This window comes from Phalacrocorax carbo, chromosome 1, assembly GCF_963921805.1.
Source record: "Phalacrocorax carbo chromosome 1, bPhaCar2.1, whole genome shotgun sequence".
In the NCBI taxonomy this organism is placed as follows: Eukaryota; Metazoa; Chordata; class Aves; order Suliformes; family Phalacrocoracidae; genus Phalacrocorax; species Phalacrocorax carbo.
In genome coordinates this window covers 33,055,231-33,077,773 of record NC_087513.1, presented here as the reverse complement: position 1 = coordinate 33,077,773, position 22,543 = coordinate 33,055,231, and the positions used below count along the sequence as shown (strand labels likewise).

General features: G+C 37.7%; 1 protein-coding gene across 2 annotated transcripts in view; it reads left to right on the top strand.

Annotated features, from left to right (window-relative positions):
• GXYLT1 (glucoside xylosyltransferase 1) overlaps positions 1-22,543 on the top strand; it is a 34,243-nt gene that overhangs the window by 1,567 nt on the left and 10,133 nt on the right. The window contains exons 2-5 of one of the 2 annotated variants that reach the window (XM_064447959.1): positions 7,273-7,365; positions 17,348-17,522; positions 18,496-18,621; positions 19,478-19,729. In XM_064447959.1, coding sequence (XP_064304029.1) covers positions 7,273-7,365; positions 17,348-17,522; positions 18,496-18,621; positions 19,478-19,729 — 646 coding nt within the window. The remainder of the gene's footprint in view (positions 1-7,272; positions 7,366-17,347; positions 17,523-18,495; positions 18,622-19,477; positions 19,730-22,543) is intronic. The other variant, XM_064447968.1, reaches the window with a different exon arrangement.

Here is a 22,543-nt window from a genome sequence, read left to right as displayed (position 1 = left end):
GGGGTTTTTCCCCCCTGCTTTTGCTTTAGTTCACATTAGTACAGATTATGACTTGAAAAAACGTGGGGATGCTTGTTCCTCATTTCTAGTTCATGATTAAAAACTCATTGTGAGAAGCTGAAATCTGCTAGTTCTAAAGAACATAACTGGAATAAAAAACTTTTAACAGTTTGACGTAAGATTTCAGTGGTTTAATGAATCAGTTTTCAATAGAAATGCGAGGGAAAGGATCATATGTAGGATACTTATTTCACTAGAGGAAATAGGCAGTTTAAGTGAAGAAAACTTCTGTGGGGTAAAGATGATAATTTAAATAATTTGTATTAGTAAACATTGAAGTTACTTCCAGGTGCATCGTGTTCCTGGTTACCAAAAGAAGAACTGAGTTTATTTGAAACGCTCTACTTTCTTTTTTAGTATTTGTACTAAAGTGTAGTTTTAAAGTTAAAGATACTGGTGGGGGAGGACCCCAACAAGGTGCAAGACACTTCTTGCTTGCTGGAGTGAGGTGGAATGTGATATAAATCTGCCCTGTGTTGCAATGTGGAAAAGCTTTATGAACTGAGAAAGTTATTTTCCAAAGGTTTTAAGTGCTGTAAATAATTTCTTGTGCATACAGTTCCACAGGGGCACATCTCCTTGCAAAATCAGTGTCTGTTTGACACCTATGTAGGAATTTTTTACCTATAAACTGCTGTTGAACTGTAGGCTTAGGATGAATATCATCCTGTTGTAAATTATTGAAGTTTTATACACTGGTTGTACAAACAGTGTGTGCAAAACTCCGGTGCGAGTCAGTGCCTTGGAACAACAGTCCCTAAAAGGCTTTGCTTTTGTTTAAGGAAAGAACTGTCTTGTGGCAGTTAAGAAATGTCCTGCTGGATGTTCCTTGAGATGCATGTTTCAATTATTCCAAAGTATTAAATCGTGTAACATTCACTTGTGTAACTGATGCACACATCTTGGTGAATGTAGCAGTGTTTTTCACTTTTTATACTTGAGCTGTTTCTTTAGTGGAGATTGAGCACAACAGCCACATGGCTGTCTTATGGCCACTATCTTGTGATCATGTAATATCCTGAAGGGCTCATATCTGAACACAATTTACTCTGTAAGGTTAACTTGCTAATCCTTGAAGTTTAACATTTCAGATGTGTTAATAGTAACTTTTGGTAATGGGTGGCTTCAGCTGTTTTCACTGTTAGCTTTAAAATACAGTTTGGCAAAGCAAATGTAACTGCCATCTGAAGGCATTTATGCACTCAGCAGTGATTTCCCCTTCTCTTTAGCCAAGAAGGGTTTTCTTTGCCTGAATAATCTAGTTTAGTGTATGACATAAGGCCAGAAAGAGCTCAGTCATATTCTGTGATGGCGGGGAGAGAAGTTGAGATTTCTGGTAGTTTTCAGAAGCATGCGAACATGAAAACTGCAAGCTTTGAATAAAGCTTCAGTGTACCACACCTGGAAGAATTTTGCAATAGTCATGACGCTTTTAAGTAGAAAATCTTTAATTAAAAAGGAAGTACTATATTGAAACTAGAATTACAGGTTGAGACAAGATCCTCCAATGAACATAATAACTCAGGTGAGCTTGTTGGGTAATCGCTTTGGTAAGGAGTTGTTTGTTTCAAAGGCTGGAGTAGCCTGAGGAACAAGATGACTAGAAACTAAAGGCTTGTATCTTGAAACTTGATATAAATAGCTAGAAAACATTTCAAGAATCTATTGGCTAAATCCTAAGGTTGGGTTTTAACTGTGAAGAAAGATTAACATTGAAAGTAAATTGTCCTCCTGATTGTTCATTCCAGTCAGAAAAGCAGTAATGAATAGTCAGTACTGTCATATATAATAGCTATGATAGCTAGACCTGAACTTGAAAAAACAGAATATATTGAAGTGTCTACTTCTAGAAGATACAAAGTCAGTCAAAAGCCAGTATATGTAGGCAGCCTTTGTTCCGTTGCTAGTGTGATTTATGGATGAAGGTGGCTGTGAAAAAAAAAGAAAAAAAACCAAAACCAAGACAACCAAACCTCAGAGTGAATAAAGGCATATTTGCTATATGTATGTCATTTAATAGTGATATAATCTGCTGTCTGTGGAGTATGCTTTCAAGTCAGCCTTTCTCCACATGCTTTCAGATCAGTTAATTAGCAGACTGAGCTTATAAGAAGTGAAATCTTCAGTTTATTATTATTGCCACTTCAATTAGATAATGTTCATTTTTCTATTCATGTCCAGAAAAAGTGCTATCCTAACAGCAAGTTTGAGAAGTAGAACAGGAATTAGTCTGTCGTCAGTTCCGTGAATTCAGTGAGGTCAAAGAATTTGACCCTGCTAAAATGAAACGTTTTTCCATTATGCTGTAGTTGAGCATTTTCGTGCAGCCAGCCATACTGTTTTGTGATGTGTGGCGCTGATACCTGACTGTATCTGCCTCTTGCCCTCTAACTGTCCTGGCAAAAGGAGAGTTAAGCGGATTTTAGTGCATAGAAAAGTGCAGGAAGCTCAGACAGCAGAGGAGGGTGGTTGTAATAGGTAGTTTGTTCTTTCCATGGGCTGTATGCAGCTGTTTTTGTCTGTGTCAGAACTTAACCAGCAGTTTCACTGGTACGCTTCTCAGCTACTCTTGTGATGTAAGAAATTGGTCTAGAAACGAAGCATTTAAAAATACAAGTAAACCTTTTAAAAGGATGAAACATTGAACAATTTGAAGCTGAAACTTAGTTTTAAAAAAATCTGCTGAATTTGTCAAGGAGTTGCCTAGCAAATGTTGTTTTACATAGAAATGCTGTAGATTAATGAACATTATGAGGATTTTTCCAGGTAAAAAGTTTGTCCTGTGTCAGACATTTAACTTTATATCTGCTGTCTCCTATCCAATAAAGCCATTGCTTCTCTGACAAAATGCATCATAACAAATTTGTGATACTGCTGCAAATGTTCGGGAAAAGCTATTCAGAAGAATCAGAAATTTTCAGTGTGTTTGGGAGTTGATTTGAGCATCTCTTATCTTCCCAAATTTTTACTCCCTGGATTATGAGCAGGATGGAACTAAAGAATGCATCCTTCCTGTTTCACTGCATGTTGTGGGTTGTGCTGTTGGAGACAGCCCAATCTGTCTCTGTTAGTTGATTCTGGCAGTTGGTTAGACCTAGGTTGTTAATGCAGTACTGACAGGAAGGCAATAGTCATGACTGCAACCCTCACCATTTGGACATAGTGCTAAATTTGCTGTGAAGGTACAGTGGTATAGAAGATGCCACAAGGACTGAAAAGTATACTTGAAAACTGTGATCACCATTAATAGTAAGCCCATCTTAAGTGCACTTAAAAAAAAAGGACATTTTTTTACCACTGATTGTTGGGGGATTCCTGATGGTTAAAGCTTGAGTTGCCTGACCACAGGGCCTCAGTCTTCACAAATGTGACTTGTGCATTGCTGTGTATTTTGCACACAAACATAAAATTGACCTTTAATTCTGAAAAGTATTCTTCTTTTCAGGTCACAATATAAACTCCTTTGTGATGTCTGCAAGACTAAAATTTTTACTCTCCAGTGGTGTTGAGGCTAAATTACCTGATAAAGGCAGTTATGAAATGGCTGGTTGCCTAAGGGGGAGATAGCTTGAATTGGCAAACATCTTTGAGAATGTTTGTCTACGATACCAATGATTTTTAAAACTTTATATTTCCTTGGTTTTGTATTTTCGACAGTGGTTGGTGTTAGTTGTCCAACACAGTAGTGTGATGGAGGTGAGGCTGCTGCAGCTCCATGTCCCTGGGTCCAGCTCATAGCAAAGCTGAGCATTTATTCCCAATGGGCACATATCCCACAGTGCATACGTATATGGCTGGCCACAGAGATCAACACAGAGGGAACAGTGCTTGCACAACCACAAACAACACACGCGGCCTGACCCTGTTCCCTTCTCTGGCTGATCAGGGTGAAAGGCTTTCAGTGAAAAATGTATTAATATATACAGTGTGGATCCCTCCAGTAACTGGCCTTAGACACTCAGTCTATCCAGGAACTGGCTCCTCATCTCCTGGTCTCTCCTGTTGCTGGCCTGGGTATGCAAGCTTGTAAGACATGCAGCCCCAGTCCAGTTGCTGGTACTCAGACCCTCTTGGATATGCACACACATACATAAATGAATACACTGGATCCTTCAAGTTACTGGCCTTGGCCTTGTGGCAGCTGGCCACAGGATTGCCTCATGCAAACGGGTCTTTTGGATAGTTGGTCCAGACCTATGGCTTTAATGTTAGCCAACCCTTAAACCCCAGGGCCTCTGGTGGCATGTGCTTAGACCTTCTGGTCCTTCCTGTAGCCATCCCTCAGACCCTAGTTTCTTGTGGCTAGGTTGAGAGAAAAGTTCTTCAAGTAGCTTAGACCTTCTGATCTCTGCAGAGTCTGGCCCAGCCTTCTGGCTTGTCTGATACCTGGTTCCCAAGCCTCTTGCTCTACTTGCAGGCTAGTCTGGCTTGATACTTGCTCGTGGTTATGTGTACCAGCATGCACGCCCACACGCTATGTGCACACATGTCTCTCCAGTTTCTGGCACTGCAGGCTCGTGGGCCCCTATGATCTGCAGTCACCTTTTAATTTGCTGGCACTTTGACTTCTGTGCACACACATGCATGTGGAACGGAGTGCCCCCCCCCCCCCTTCCCCCCCTTCCCCCAGGAAGACAGAAATTGGGTTTAATAAGGAAGCTGGTGATCAGGCACACAACATGGGCAGTTGTTCTGACTGGCAACCTGCGTACATGTGACTGAACCCAGTTACCTTCTCTCCATTTTTGCATTCTCATTCCTCCCCAGTCCACCTTGATCCCACACTGAGCCCCACACTCCTGCAGGCAGTAAGCCCTGTAGGCAGTCAGTAAGGTGGTCTGGAGAGCCTCTCCTGTTGCCTCATCTCGTGGATCTTCTGCCTGGCCTGTGGGCTGACTGTTCTCCTGGATTGGGGCTGGGTCAGGGTGGTCCATGTGCCTGGGTTAGACTGCTGAGTTTCCTTTGCCTGACATTATTTTCTGCTTTCTATTTGTGGAGACTGGTCTTTAATCACATAACCTATAATAGATGTGAGAAAAATATCCCTCCCCAATGCTGAAGGTGGCTATTCCTGTCTGACTAGTAACCTCACTCAGATAATGATGACTCGGCCAGTTTGATGAACAGATAAAATGCATCTCCCTAGCTTTGTAAAGCACTTGTGGCATTTATTATTAAAGTCTAAGCTTTCCTCAAGTTTTATTTCAAGTAAAAAAAAATCTTCATGAGTGGCATTTGGAATGATCTTATTGTGAATAACAAGAAGAAAATGCTGTCTAATGATTTCAGTGTCTTAATCCTTTGCATGTGAAAGCTTTGTGGAATACAGTAGCATATGGTCAGTTGAGAGAAACTTCTGTTGGCAGGAGAAAAGTCTTAGTCTAACATTAGGTAAATTACATATGTATCCTAGTAACATTTTTGTTTCAGACATGAAATTGATGAATCAAATCTGAGGCCGACAACCTTGTCATTGTGCTAAATGGGGTATTGGAAAGGCCTAATGTGTCAGAAAAATTACTTACACATTGATTCAAGTTTGCCGTTTGTGTTGGTAGTCTGGATAGGATAGTAGCTCAAGGCAGCTAAGAAAACACAGCTCTTGACAGCTGGAAGAGGAATCCCCTCTAAAAATGATATCATAGTCTTCCAAACCAGAAAACTGTTTTTGAGACATAGGATAAATTGACTAAAAGTAATAAGACACGGTTACTTCAAAAAGGTACATAGAGGAGATTGTAAAGATTGTTTTTCAGATAAGTGTACGGTCTTAATGTGCCTTGAAGTTTTTAAGAAACTTCAAAAGCCACAAAGATGAATGTAGGAAAGCATCTGGCATAGGGAACTTGTGGTTTAATACCGTTTGCTTTCCCCAAGGGAGTGCATATATCCCAGTCACAATCTACATTATCCTTTTTTGGTACCTGGATATTTATTTGTGGAGACCGTTCCTAAGTAATTAGATAGAATTAGTTGACTAATTCTTGTAAACACATGTATCTATAGGATACAAGGTTTTCCTGCGATCTCTACCAAAGAACTCCTTCACCCCTTCTTAATGTGTAATGAGGTTTTGTGAGACACTGTGTGTTTATCAGGTCATTTTTCCCAAGTGTTGAAAAGAGAAGACATTATACAGCTTCCATTTCTGATGCTACGTTAATCTATTAAATCTGGTATTTGCAAAACCTTGGCCTTTACAGATACCAGATAACACTACCAAGATGGTGCTGATTCATTTCAACCTTGCAAAGACAACTTCCAGTAGAGTTCTGAGCTGCAGTCCTTAAATACATTTTCATCATCCAGGATTTTTTTGTGGGTTTTCTTCTTGCACGTCTTTCATTCACAGGTACCAACTTTCAAAGGAGGATAAACACTTGGCATTGTGTTACCAGGTCAGGAAGAGGGAGCAGAGGAGGTCACTCAAGAGTATAACCCTTGCTTTGCAATATTCTACTTGCTCATTTAAGATTTTAAATCTTGGTGTCAATCTCTTCACCAGAATCTTTTTTGCTCTTTTTAAGTATTTCTTATATCACTATTGGATAAAATGTAGTGGTGGACCAGTAAGGCTTGCGTTTTTTAGTTGTTAGTGTAGTCAATAAATTATTAGTCTTGCCATTAGTATGGAGAAGGAAAACTTGCCAGATGTGGTGATTATTTCTGTATTGCGTTAACCTTTTGTTATGAAACAGTGGAGTTCTTTGGTGCTGCAAAGTCTTATTTTTTGTTAAAAATCATCTTTGCAGGTTTGCATCAAATAGTCATGGATGAATAGGGATTGTGTTTAAATGGACAATGTAACTTTGAAAATGGAAGTGTTTTACTTGCTCCTCTGATTGAAATAGACAAAGGTATTACAAAAGTGAAGGAGTTTTTTCCAGCAGTAAGTGTTGCCATTCAGTCTTTTACCTATGGAGTTATACTAAGCCAAGAACATAGAATGACCCTCAAAAATCCCTCTGTTTTTCTCACTCTGAAAATATATGGAGAATAAAGTCTAAAGGATGGGGACCGTGCTTCCTTAAAAGAATCCTCCTGGTTGGCACTTAATACCTCCTCTTTTGTATTATCCAAGTTCCATTACATAGCCAGTCTTCTGCCAGGTAATGAACTATTCAAGTTATGCTTGAGCTAGAAAATAATCCATTTAACTTTGCCATAAAATCAGTAACATTTATATAGGTTATTTTTGTCTTATCCTGTTAGGTGTAAGAATTTGTCTGTATCTTTCTGGAATTCCTATTGGATGCTGCCCTCTGATGTTTGTGGAATGAACTGCTTTTGGGAAGCTGCTTTTAGGTAGGATCTATTATTAAATAGTACTTTATTATTTGATTGCAGTCAGGTGTGGCTGAGAAGTATTTTTGGCTATTTAGCAAGGTGACAAAGCAAAATATTTTGATTGCTTCACATGCATTTCACCCGCTTATATTATGGATGACTTTAGCTGGGCTTTCTCCTGTTCTATTATGTTTTTAAAATTGTAGACGCAAGTTTTGTTATGAAGAGTAGATTTATTGCAGTTATGTTGCTTCATTAAATAGAGACTTGCTAACATTGAAAATTCTATCTGAATATAATCAGAAAAGTTACTGATGAATTAATGATGTAACTTGCAATAAAAGCTGGCAGTTATGCTTAGTAGTTAAGCTTGGAGGTTTTTTATTCAAGTTACGTATTTTATAAAATTTGAGGAGGGTACTACGTCCAAAAGCACTGAAACAAACATTTTAGAAGTGGTTTAAGATACAGTATGTTAAAGCATAGACTGTGTCCTTAAAGTGGCACCTTCAGCAAGAAGTTCAAATGTTTTGATGTGATTGTTCAGATGTTTTAGGCTGTCATATTATGGAAGTAGCTTGAAAAGAAATGGAAGAAGGCTTGAGCTACTTGACAGATATGTGTTCTCTAACCTGCATAGTTCTCTTCAGTATATAACTAAAGCTATAAGTCAATTTTTCGTATGTTTAAAATTGTACTGATCATCCTTTAATAGGGTTATCTCTTCCTCTTAGTCTGATGCTAGATTATTTCTAGGGAAGCAAAGGGAAAAAAGAAGTTTAGCTTCACAAGACAATATATTTTTGAAAATTATGATTGTGGAAAGACTTTAGATCTGTCACCTATTCCTCTCTGTGCTGTCAGTGCTTTTTAAGCTCATCAGTTGCCACTGAGTTACTTAGATTACTTAGAGTGATTTTTAGTCTGTTAGTGAACTGCACCCGTAATTTGGGATGGCTGAGTCTTTCTTGCTGCCCCTGGTAGCCAGTGTATCAGTGCACAGGGTTTTGTTTGACTTTCCCTTTGGCTGTCTGAATGGACTCGATTCACTCTCTGCCCCGCCCTCCCCCCCCCCCAATTTAGCTTTTGGGACTTTAGCTTTATGAAGTTTAGTATGGGGGGTAAACCAAATAAACCAGTGCTGTTGAGGTGGAAGGTGCGGGGGCTTAGTGGAGATACAGGACGTGATTGTAAGCTTCATTCATCCATGGATGCCTGAGCCAGTCTAACAGTTGTGTAGTGCTGGGAGAGGAGAGGGTCTCACTGTCTTCTGACTCCATTGATGGTGATGATGTCCACATTATGATGTCCACTCTCCACATACAATGTAATGCCCTAAAATAGCAGAAAATTTCTTTTCTGGATTTTCTGCTAGGCTTAAGGCAAGTGGGACTGTGGAGTCAGAAGCAGAGAAACCCCATGCAGTTCCTTTGTGGATATCTTAAGATGTAATTTGTATTAACCTATTAAAAATACTGTATGTGGCTGTGAAGACAAGTCTGTTGAAGGTGAATTGATTATGACATTACTGGGTGAGTGCAGTTTCTTTCATGGTGAAACAATTGTCATGGTGAACCCCTAATATTTGCAAAATTTCATGTTTATACATTTTGAAACTGAAGGAAAAAAGATGCTTAAATGTGTAAAGGGAATGTGGTGTTCAGATTAATAATTTCAGATTATTTTAACAATATATTACTATTAAATTAATCCCCATATGTTGTGCTGACTCTGATGCTTGTCAGATTCCTCAGTGAGATGCTCTAACTTCAGAGGGGGCCCCCTTGCTTCCCCCGAACTTTATTTCTTGTTCTGTTTAATAAATTCAGTTGGTTTCAAAGAGATGCAGTGAGTTTGTGTAAGAGAAGTGGGGAAGATGGCAGAGAGGAGGAGGAAGTGCTCCCTCTTTGGAGTGCAGCAAGCAATTACAGTGGCTCAGCATCTGAACCTGCTGCCCAAGCCTTGTTTCCTTGTATTCGCTGGAATAACACAGAAGACAGTTGCAGTTCGATTTCAGCTTTGGATATGAGTTATAGTTTTGATTCACTCTCAAACAAAATATGTCCTTGTATTAGGTGCACTGAGAAGATGACGGATTTAGACCTTTGATATCATCTTATGCCATGAATGTGATATGTGGCAGTTGTTTACATGTTTGCAGTCAGCTTTTTGGAGGAAGATGAATGAACTTAATTCCCTGCAAGCTTATTAACCACAGCAAATGAAGTCTAGCATTCTTGTTTTCTGAGATTGTATGTGTAGGGCCACTTCAGTTTTTCATGAAGATAAAGCTTCTTGAAAGCTTTTTTGTGTAAAGAGGCAACAGTATGGTTCTAAATTGGGTATCTTTTGAAACAGAAAGGAGTGAGAGTTCTACCATACTGTCTTATTCCAAATAATTTGATCCTGGGTTGACTAAGCCTTTGTGTTCTTGTTAAATGCAGTTGTTGTGGTGAGGTCCAGAATAAAGCTGGACTCTGAAGAGACCAGGATAGGGAGAGGGATATAAGAAAAACCTGAGTTACATATCTGACTGAAGTCTTAGGATAGCTAACTCCACTGCCTATAGAAGTGCCAACAAAATAATAGGAAAATAATGGAAATTTTTTAGGAGAGAGGTATATATATAGACTTCAGAATGACTCATGCTGTAGCTAATTCAATGTCATTTGAAATCAAGGAGTTCTGAGCAGTTGCTGATTCTAATAGTGGATAGTAAAGATCTTGTCTCCGAGTTAATCAGTGTAAGATCTATTGCCTGTGCTGTATGTGGGAAGGATTTTGGAGCCTTCTGCCCCCACATTTTTTATCACCATTCTGATTATCAACATTATTGAGACAGAATGTCTTGTGTTATGCTTTTGGTACAGAACATTTGTTAGCTTTCACATTGATAGAAGAAGCATGAGATCACTTTTACATACAGTGGTATAGATTTTATAAAAAATTCAAAAAATGCTGATAAAGATAACATGAGGCTCAGGTTTTGCATGATCTAGGTGATGCGTATCTTTTCTAGTACACCTTTCAAGGTGCTCAGTGTCATCTAGCTGGTATGGCTGCTTATATCCTACTGAGACTGATTAAGAAGAAATTCTTAGGGGTCATTACTATGGTGATCTGACCTGCCTGATTTCAATTGTTTGATGTTGCTTCTAAGTGGGTTTTACTCCTGTTGCCTATTAAAAAAAAAAGTGTCACTATTTTTTGAGTATATTGAGGTCCTGGTGGTGTGGATATATTGAAATTAATTGTGACAGTCCTGGACAACAGGACTTCTCTAAACTAGCTAGCTCATTGGAGCATGAGGATTCAGACTTTTATAGTCAATTTAAAAATTACTGATATATTGTAACTTCAAACCTAATCAGCTAATTGAATTTGTAATTGAATAGATGACATTTGGACATCATATGACAAAAATGCTGGTATCATTAGCATGCTTTTGCAAAATAAGCTCTATTATGATATATTTTTAATTCAGTGCAGTGATAGAAAGCTAAGAAGCTGACTAAAAACTAGAATTTTCATCACTTTCAAATCGAGATTATTTCTGTAGTTACCTTGATCCTATTTCTAATAAGTGTGGGAATGATTTAACAGTTGCATCTTAATCAGTGTAGGCTTTGTTGCCTCCTTGCTCTGCCTATTTGCTTTTCTTTTTCTGGTGACTAAAGGCTGCTAGGTTAAGCTCCTCAATGATCAATTGATTCAGATCAAACACAAAATGTTAAAAGAAGAAAGGATGCAACAAATAAGCCATGTGTATTGTATTTACCATTTGTTTTTCTGAGGCACATTGTGGTGCCAGGTTTAAAATAATACAGGTCGATTATATGAAAATATTTTCCCTGGATATTATAACAAATATAATTTGCATTTTCCATGCTAATTGTCAAAAAAACTTGAATGGGTGAAATATTTGCACTGATAATGTGGCTAGCTTTTTGTACTGAAGAAGAAAACACATTTGCAGTAGGCTTCTGTTTATTCTTTTTATAAGTGTAAACTTGAACACAGCTGAGCCTGGCAACCTAGTCCATTTGGCTATAATATCAAGGAAAGTTAGTTTAATGATGTTGTGAAAGGACTGAGAGACCGTATTAATCAACCTTGTTTAAGAAGCTGACTATTGCATGCCTCATGTGCATTACAGACTATATGGAGAAAAGGTAAAAGAAAAGCAAGACTGCAGCTCTGTCAGAACCAGTGTAGGAAAACTTGTTTTGATGTAGAATAATTTTAAAAGTGTTTTTTGTAACCTACAGAATAATTCTTACATCCTTGTATTACCATTATGTAATATGGCGGTGGTTCCATGTAAAAACTACTGGTGCAAGTTAGGATGACAGCGGTTTGCTCAGAAAATGATGAGGATTTTTACATTTTTCAAAACTCATGCAATTATATTAAAAATGGGAACTCCTCAGTGGGCCGGAGTAAAATTTGAAAGGGCATCTGGGGTTATCCATACCACTCTTTGCTCTCAGTACCTGGATGCTAATCTTTCCTTCCTTGGTTTCCCCAGCCGTGTTAAGGGAGTAGGAGAGGACAGCTTGATTGCCAGTGACGTTGGGTAGAGAGCTTCCTCTTTATCCCTAGGAATGTTCTTAGTAGTACATCCATGGATGAGAAAAAGGAACCCTAGTGCACAAAGTACACAGAATTAACTCCGGCTGTGGTTCCTTTGTGGCTTTCTGTAACAACAGTGCCTTTATATGTGAACGTGGCTTAAAAAAAGGAGAAAATAAAACTGCCCTCAGTCACATTGACAACTCTTTGAATGGTACCCAGGTTACACTAGATGCTGTAACGCTGCAGCTGCTCTGGAAGGTTTGGAGCTTGGAAGGTGCCACTGTGTGCGAGCAGCAGCAGAAGCCGTTGTACTGTCACCTCAGTAAAGCAGGCTAGCATTGTGACAGGCTTGATGATCCCTAGTTAGATGGAATAGCATACAGGATTCCTTATGCCTGTCTAGGTGTTTCTGAGGGTTTGGTACCCTCTCACCTGTGCTCTTAATCTGTCATGTAAGAACAGGGGATCCCTACCTTAAACATATGCAAGAGACTCCCCTCTGCAGTACCTGGTGCAAAGCCTAGAGTGCAGAGCTAAGATTTTTGTGGAGCCGATGAGTATTTTAGCAACGATATCATTTGGGTTTTGTGGTTTTTTTCCAAGAAGTTCAACTGGGATGCAGTGAAGGTCTAGAAGAACACAACATGTCAAAACATACCTCTGTAGCTGGCTACAAAAATATTACTATATTACTATATTTTTAATTGACCTAGAAATGCTGACTTAATATTCAGTGTGTCATGTTATACGTCTTTAAACATAAGACAGTGTTCTGACAGACAGGCTCTGGAAAATCTTGTGGTAGTAGATTCATTGAGCATATCCAGCTACGTTCCTCTGTCAGAGGTTATTAACCCCATGGCAGAATTAATCAGTACAGAATGAAGGTCTACACTTCAACACCAAAATACTTCAGGGTGAGGCTTGTACCTGGCCTTATGCTGTTGATGAGCATATGTTTTTGCTCTCTGTGTCCAAGTGGATTGTTTTAAATGTGTTTTCTAAACTCGTGTGGTGCTTTCAAGTGTTTTATTTAATTTTTACTGTCCCTACCACTCATGTAATTACTATTCTCAGACAAATTATGTTCTCTTATTTGTCCCTAAACACTCAAATCCTGTCATGGCTTCCTGATCAGTATCTTCTGTTGGATTGCAGGTGCATTCTTTGCTCTTTCATTTTAATTACCGGAGGGTGGTTTTTTTCCACAGGAGCTAGGAGTCCCACATTATTGGAGATATTTTTTTCTTTAGAAATTAGGGCTGTCAAGTTTTCCTTGTTAGTCTGTCCAAAAGCCTTACTAAAATACAGTTTGTACTTCACTCTTTTATTGCTTTTCCAGCTTCTCCACTAAGTTCTGCCACACTAAAACATCAGGCTACTAGTAATTAGAAATGTGCATATAAAAATCTGCACTTGAATTTTTGTTTCCCATGTTGACTCTGAACATTTTTTGAAAGTATCTTCTCTCTTTTGAAAGTGTCTTAACACTTTCAGAACCTGGATTTGAGGTTCAGTAAGGGTATTGCTCTGATAACAGGGCTTTTTCAGGTTCAGCCAAATTCAGTTCTTATAAAATACATTTTATTTTCCTCATGGTCAAATGAGCTACTGAACTGCTAGGAAAAAAAAATATCTGTATTGCTGAAAAATCTTATGTCATTAGGTCATACCAGACACAGGGCTAAATGAACAAGGCTTTCCTTCCCCTGTCTTCTGGCGAGGTAGTTGCATGACTGATCACAGTGGAGAGCAGTAGAAGGAAGATGGGGAAAAGGGTTACAGAGGCTGAAAGGTTCAGGAAGGAGAAGCAGAGAAGGGAGCAGTCAAGGGTGGATAATTTTGAAAGGAATTAGGGGAAGGACCAAAGTCATGTAGGCATAGTATTGAAGAAGGGAGTGAGACAAGTCACTGCATAGATAACTGGCTCTGTGGGTGGGGCATGTTAATATTGAAGGTGAGAATGCAGAGCTCAAGCTGATAAGCTCTGCCGGACAACTTAAACTTTATGCTTCTAGTGGGAGGAGGAGGAAAAAGTGATGAAAGATGCCGGCAGCAGAGGATTAGCACAAGAGGGTAAGTAGTTAGTGTCCCTGGATGAAGACTGGGCAATGATTCCCCTCTGGGAGTGGAGAGGAACAGCACTGAGGGCTGATTATTAAAAAGAAGGCTGTGATTGCCAGTGGTCTCCATGCAGGGAAGTAAAATGCAGCTTATAATCACTAAAGGATGTCTTTTCATGGAGTCTGGAGTAAGACACACAATTCTGGAGTCCCATAACTTCTCCTGCTGAAATATGTCTTATCTGCTTCTTAGTGGATAGTCCCCAGAGGGAATGGTGGCCTGTTCTTTCAGAATGGCTTCTTGTTCCATCTACTTCAGGGATAAAGCTTTGTGTTACAGATCTGAGCCCAGCTGTTCCCTATAGTGTGCGAGCTGAAATTCAGTTGTTAATTAGGTTTTTCTAAATTTTTTTGCTTTTTCAAAAGATTATTTTTTAAGCACAGATTTTAAAAAAAATTTTACTCATGGAGTCAGAAAGTCATAGAACAGAGACTGTGTGAACAAAGTGACTGTAAAAGCATTATAATATTTTATAATTTATAATAAAGTAATTATTTAATTTTTAAATTGATTTAATTTAATTATTTAATTATTTATTTAAATTTAATTTAATTATTTAAATTTAATTATTTAATATATTATTAAAAATAAATTTAAAATTTATAATATAATCAGTCTGTTTTTTGTTTTGTGGCTTTTTTATTCACAGATGTCACCAGATGTAGAAATAATAAAAACACAGTCTTGAAAATTATGCCAAAGAAACTCTAAAACACATTGATATTTAATCATACCTTATTCGTGGAAAGCCAAGGGTTACGTGTGGTTCAGGAACTTGGCTTTCAGCAATGTAGTTTGTGTAGGTTGTGCCCTTATTTATCACATGACCTTGCAGTGTCATTGTAGGCTCTCATGACTTCAGGGCTTAATTATTGTAATTCCCTTTTCAGTGGATTAGTGATGAGGCTAATCTGCTGCTTGCAGCTTGTTCAGACTGTGGCAGTGTACTTATTTGTGGGTTTCAGCTACCCTCATCACATTCAGCTTGCTTTTTGTTTTTTACATTAGCTACTTACTACATGATGTAATGTTTTAAATTAGCTTTATGTGTAAAGGTCGTGCCTTGGTTACATTTAAAGATTCTATTTCTTTCCCCCCTGTTATCCTGAACTAATTTTTCATGTTTTGCTGCAAGACTTTATAAAAGGTTTCAGTTTGTGGACAAAGTCATCTGAATATAGATGTCTGTATATAGGTGTCTATGTCAGGTAGGTCTTAAGCAGTCATTAAAATTGAAAGAGCATAGAGAATGATCCAGGTGACTAGCCATTAAAGTAAGAGAAGTAAGTGACTGGTGTTAATTGAGAAGCACTTGGATATCTGAGTCATCTCTTTAGGACTAGGAGATGCATCATGATCTTTGAGGTACCACATCTTTTTGGATGGCACCTGGATGTCAGTGGGGGTATTCTAGAGCTTATTAAATAGTACTATAGCTATGTTAAAAAATTGAATCAAGCCCTAGTTATTTTCTTTGAAATAAGATAAATTGCTGTCTGTGCTCCATACCCTGCTCACTAGATCTCCTCTGGCTTTAATGAGACTTTGGACACAATCTCATATGTCAGCATCTTCATTTAGGTGTCCTATTTTGGATCTGAATCCTACCTGTGACGTCTTTGATCCATGGGATTTTTTAATAATGCTCCAAACCTTGACTCTAGCCTGACTGCATGTTCTACTTAAATTTTTATTAGTCTTGAATCCCTGGGATGCTGGAGTTTTTTTAGTTCCAGGGCATTAAATTCTTCCGAAGCTCAGAATGTGTTTTAAATGCAACCATTATTTATGGCATTAAACTTCAGCAGTTTTACAGTGATATCTTTGCTTATATTTTGCCTCAAGGAGCTCAATGTGTATTGCTCTTCCATGCCTTAAAGAAAAAAAGTGTATTGACATAGTATCATTTGTCAATTTAAAGGAAAACTTGTATGCATCTAAATGCTTTAGTTACATAAATTGGGTGGAGATTATGTGCTAAGAATCACATCTGTTAATTTCTGGTTTGAAGTGTGTCTCTCTAGCAAGTTTCTAAGAATGGGTGGGATTAGGTTTAGTATGCCCACTGTTGACATACTAATGCCAATGCCAAGCATTTCTCTACAGTTACTAGTTTGGGAAAATCTTTTCTAACTTGAGAATTTTTTTTTTGTCTGCATAACTTGGAATTAAACTTGTAATTTAAACCTCCTAGTTCTATTAGCCCACCACCACCCACATAGTCCTTGCGAATAGCTCAAGCACAGAATATTGTTTTCAGGATTGGCTTTGAGTTGACATATGTTTAAAACCTTTGAAAGCTTTTCTGACTAATTAAATATATGAAATCCAGGAGAATGTGGTTTTAGATTTAGTATGACCACTGTTTTTGCCACCAAACTAATGGTATTTACCCGATGATAATTTTAGACTATTGTATTAAAATAATGATATAACTTTTAAATGCACCTTGTATAACACATACTAGGCACTTCTCACCCTAACTGTTGGACAGCTGTCTTCTGGAGGAAGACAATCCCCCCACCTTGCAGTGATTTAGCTCCAAGGGCATGGGCAGTGCATGTGGTCAGTGTACCTGAGGGATTTTCCAGAACTGCTGGGAGCACCAGGACATCCCAGAAGGCCGTTTGAGCTGTTAGTTTCCTCCCCACTTCCAACCCAAGTTGTACTCCTGCAGGATGGAAGGAGAAGAGAAAGCGTTTTGCATTTTGCCAGTGCTTAGGAGAAGCCCTGAAGCATGGGTTTGACAAAAGGACTTACTGGAACAGAAAATGGACAAAATGCCTAGATCACTCAAAAATGTTCTTAACAGAACTTGTTAAAAGTAGGGGTTATCTCGCTTTTGCTGTTGAGTTTAACTCTGCTATATTTATCATGTTTACTTATCTCTCTACTGAGTCCAGGGAAACAGGAGGAAATTAACTCCTGCATAGACTTAATGTGCTCTCGGCCTTTCACATTTCAATGTAACTTTGTGTGATCTTTCTTTTAACACAGCTATTTTGATGGAATTCCTTGCTAGTAATGAATAGTAAGATTACTAAGAAAACAAAAGTTTTAGTTTCTGTGTAGCTCTTCCATACCTTGTTTTTCCCTCATAGGCTGGGATGGTGAGAGTGAATATAGGAATAGTTCAGGTTAAACATAAGCCTACATATAAGATGTAATGCTGTAGTTTGCATGTTCTTTGAGTTATCCTTTGCTGTTTTAAATATGATAAAGGACATTTTGTTAATTTACATGTTTTTTCTTTAAGCCTGTGCTAGAAATAATGTCAAATGAAAAAATATTTTTGTATCAGATATGATTATATGAAAACACGTCCTTTGGAGAAAATGCATCTAGCAGTGGTTGCCTGTGGTGAAAGACTGGAGGAGACTGTTACTATGTTGAGATCAGCCATTATTTTCAGCATCAGACCCCTCCAGTTTCATATTTTTGCTGAGGACCAATTGCATGAGAGTTTTAAAGACATAGTAAGTACCCAAATATTTCCAATTTGTAGTACAATTTGAGTAAAATATAGCAATTTCTCAGCTCTTGGGTAGTAGTTGTTGGATATAGTGGCAAAAATGCAGGGGTCTAACAATAAGGTGATATGTACGTCTTTTGTAATGTTGGATGGGGATTTTTGAACCTTTTTTCCCTGCAGAAAAATGCTATGTTTTGACATCAAGGCTTTTCACAGAGACAGATGAAAACCTCCTGATTGGTCACCTTGAATTTGTTAAATACAAACCTGATGTTCTGAACACAAACCAGTTAACTTGTATGAGCTTATTTAAAGTTGGTTTTACAAGAGGAAATAGAGATCTGTCCTTTTTTGTCCCTGTGCTTGTAGTATGAGTCAGCCTTATACCGCCTAAACAAGGTGAAACATCAGTCTTTGGAAATGGTGGATACAGTTATGTCTAATTTTAGTAAATTCATGTTAATCAATATAATAGACTGGAGTAGCAGTATTAGAAGCTGACTGGTATATAGCTGTGGAGGGTTTTACTATTTTCATGCTTAAAATGTCATTCCAACTGTGACATTAGTATATTATACATACTAATATATATACAGTAATGTCATGCAAACAGTAACTGTGGTAAAACTTGGGTAAGGTTATTTTAAATTGAGAAAGACTTCATTGGTATTTCTGTGGAAACTAGTTAAGAGGGCAAAAAGTTTTATTTTATGTATTTACTTTTCACAAATACTAACTTATTTTACTTGCTCTTTTGTCTATGATCTGATACGATGTGTTTTCTTCATAGTGCCCTGCAGATGCCACTTTTTGTTCAATTATTTTGAATAGTTGACAGATTCCTGTAGTTCAGGAAGCATTTCTTTTATGGAAGAGAGGTGTTACAGTTGTGTTCAATTATCAATTTGAATGGGGGATTAATTTCTTTTTTTGTAATAGAATTGAAGTAATTTTTGTGATACCTTCTTTTCACGTAGCTTGATGACTTCCCCTATGAAGGAAAAGTTAATTACACATTATATCCAATAACATTTCCAACGGAGAGTGCAGCAGAATGGAAGAAATTGTTTAAACCATGTGCTTCGCAAAGGCTATTCTTGCCAGTAAGTTATTCTGTAATAGGACAATACAGAAGTCTGTTTATGAAGCACCAAGCTGTCCTTGTTAATCTAATTTTTGCTTAGTTTTAAATTAAGAGCTACTGCTACTTCTAAAAGTTCGTTCTATGGCATCCTTAAAACCCTCTGAATTTAACCTGTTGTGGCACTAACAGACTAGACTAAAAGTCCTTTTCTCACTTGCTGCATTATGGCACTGTGTCCTCAGTGAGAGGTACAGGTCATGGCATCCCCTCAGAGGTAAGAAGGATTTATCGCACCTCATCTCCTCATGTAGTCGGAAAGTTTCCTGCATGTGTGGGTCTGGGAAGTGTTAGAGAAAATTAATCAAGAAATGGATTATTGTTGCAATAGTATTTTGTGCAGCCTTTTCTTTTCTCATCTAAGACACTCCAGAAATGATACTTCAGGCTAGGTGAATTATAGCAGTGGCAGCTATCTCCCAAATACTGTCTCTTCTGGGGCTCCCTTACACCAGTCTCTTGTTTGATTAGATGCGGAAAGCAAGTGAACAGGAGGAAGGTAGGAGCTCTTGTTATGGTAATGTTTCTCCTGGCCTGCAACGTACTCCTGAGGAGCCCCAAGATATAAAATATAGTCTGAATGCCTTTGCATTACTGTTCTATATAAAACCTCTGTTTCACTCTACAAAAATTCTCTAAAATGAGAGAAGAGGGAATGATGACAAATTTAGGGACTGCAAGCTGTCAGTCTAAAGTGAATTAATTTGCATATGAGAAAAATGAATTAAACTTTATTGCGTAACAGCAGCGACTTCTGTTTTATGAAGGGAAGCTCAATAAAACCTTAAAGTTTGGTTTTCAATTTCTTTCCCTCACAGTTAATCCTTAAAAATGTGGATTCGCTATTGTATGTTGATACTGACATCCTCTTTTTGAGACCCGTTGATGATATTTGGTCTTTTCTGGGAAAGTTCAACTCCACACAAATTGCTGCAATGGCACCAGAACATGAAGAGCCTCGTATTGGGTGGTATAATCGCTTTGCTAGACATCCCTATTATGGAGTAACTGGAATAAATTCTGGAGTCATGTTAATGAATATGACACGTATCAGAAGAAAGTATTTCAAGGTATGTGTGTTGTCTTTATTGCATTTTCTGTGATTTTACATCTTAATTCTAATCCTGTTTCAAATTCATGTGTGACAGTATTTTTCAAAGTATTTTTCTTGTAATTGGAATAATGTTCTAAAAATACAGTGTTTAAAATGGTATCTAACTTGTGTTTTTTAAATGTCATTCACTGTAAGACTTGGAATTCCTGAATTTCAAGTGTGCTTGATTGTTTTAATTTTTTTTAGGTCTGAGAAGTCCTGTGACTTGATACAGTCTGCTGTAAATTACATTTGTCAGTACATATGCTGGTATTTTTTTCTTCACTGTAGAGATCCGAGAAAACAGTTAATGGTATACTGTAAACTAACTTTAAAAATGTGTGTAGTAGTATGACCAGGAGGTGGTGCTAAAACATTGAGTAAGTTATTTTAACTATACGGTTTCCAAATTTTGATCTCTTATATTATAATCAGGTGATTATCACCTTAAGTATCTCTTGATTTACTTTGACGTCATAGTTTTTGTAGAGATAAGTGCATCATGAAAGTACTTACTAAAGCAGTGCGTGCAGCAGCAGAAATGGTTGTTGCTTCACAGATGGGAAGTTTTTTCTTAGGTAATTGAAACACAAGTACAAAAGCAGTGCTGTGTGATTATGCTAGGGGAAAAAGTACCTCTCTGTTTAAGAGAAGTTTGAGGGAAAAATAATCATGCAGTCAAAAACTATTGGAAGGTGCACCCATAAGAGGGGCAACATAAACTTGCAGTAGACATTACTTCTCCCCATTTCCAATTTATGACAGATTTAGCTTTCATCTTAATATTCTTGGTATGTATTTTTGTTATGGAAGTACAGAAAATTTAAGAAAATTGGAAAATGAATTATCTTGGTTGTAGTTAAAGTAGAAAGTTATAGTAGCTATAGAATCTAGCTGTAGTTTTCTCAAGAAGAAAACTATTCTGTATATATCATCAGTGGAGTCTTGCATTGTCTGCTTTGTTATTTGTTTGTTTTCCCGATTATATCATCTTGAGAAATGAAAATATTGAAAAATATAACAAAAATATGGGACTGAAAACTGTGTGTATCTTAACCTCTGTCAATGCACTTATGTAGTAAATTATTTTTAGTGTGGTAACTCAAAAGTATGCAGATTATGTGGGATACTAAAATTGTCTTTCAAATGAACTGCAGTTTTCTAGAGGACAATATAAAGTCCTTTCTCCTTAACACCTAAAACTGGTGGTTTCTTAAATTTTAAGTCTATAGATACAGATTTAAGTAGGTGAAATCATTCATGAATATTTTGAAATTAAAAATGGAATATTGCTGCTTTCCCTTGCTACTAGAGGGCTGGAGTATTTTGCAGATTCTGAAAATACCTGCTACATATTCCTGTTGTTGCCATGTTGTATATTTATTATGCAATGAAACATGCCAGATTACTAAACCAAAACCAGCCTCGGAGGAAGTGATTTTAATAATTGCTCTTTATTTTTGGGGTGAATATCTGTGATTTTATAAAACCTTAGCTGTAAGGCAAGAACAAATCCATATGCTTTTCTCATTTTCCTGCTGGCAAACTTCAGTATACCTAACATGATGTACAGTTTCTGGCTAAGTGAGCCACTGAAATTCTTTCTGTAGTGAGGAAGATTGCATGTCATAACTGGTGTGGGGAATCAGAACAAAAAACCCTTGAATTGTCCTGGAAACATTCATCTTAATGTTTTGTCTCAAATTTTTCAGTATGTACTGGACTAAGGAGGTCTGCTTGATGATTTGCAGGCTTAGCATTCATACAGTTAAGGGAAAGGAACTGAGATTGGACTGAGCTACCTACAGCTGTGCAAGCATACTGAATATTCAGAATTATGAAAAGACACTTGAGAAAGGGAGGCAGAAACAGAGCAAAGCTACCCAATGGCACAGCACCATGATTCAAAGCCCTTTTGGATGGCTTTAGTTAAAAATTTTTTAAAAAGCAATTAACCCATTCTCCTGCTCCACTTCAGTTTTTAAATGTTAGAAATACAGCATTTTCTGCCCTTAATAATTAGTCATCATTCTTTGGCATCCTTCCCATGGCTTTACTGTCATTTCAGACTTAGACTTCCCCTTCTGTGCCTGCTGCATATATGCTTCTGGCCCTTGCTTTCGCATGTATTCTGAACTTCAAACTTGTCCAGGAATGCTTGTGTGTGCACTGTGGCTCTTCCTCAAACATTTGAGAGCAGTGGTGCACATAAAGAAATAGTCTTTCACTCTTGTTTGATAGTAAGAAGTAAAAAAATAAATAAAAAAGATGGTGTGTTCTGTATATGTGGATTTCTTGGGAGCTGTTTAGTTTGGGCTTTTTTTTTTTGCGGGCGGGGGGGATGCTGAGAATTTATTTCTTGCATGAATTTCATCTTTTTCTTCCATTCCTACACCTTTTTCCCCTGCTTTCATCATACTGTACATCTTTCCTGGAGTCTTAGTCTGATTATCTTAAGCAAGAAACACAGATGTAATGTTTTGGATGCATGATGTTTTGACATATATGGATTTTTTGGTTCAGCTGAAGCATTTTGAAGTGCCCTCTTTGTATACCCTCCTTGATTTAAAACCTTGCCCCAGTATCTTTCAGGCCCTTGTATAACAAATGCTGAGCATCTACCTGAGCATCCGCATCCAGGTGTTTTGCCTCTGTCTTTGTATGTTACTGGCAAGAGTAATGTTTGATATTTGTTCAAGTTTTGAATTTGTAGAGAAAGATACTTTCTCCAGTGTGACTGGCTTGCTAAGACTCTGCATTAGAACTTACTGCCAGTGACCAACATACTTAC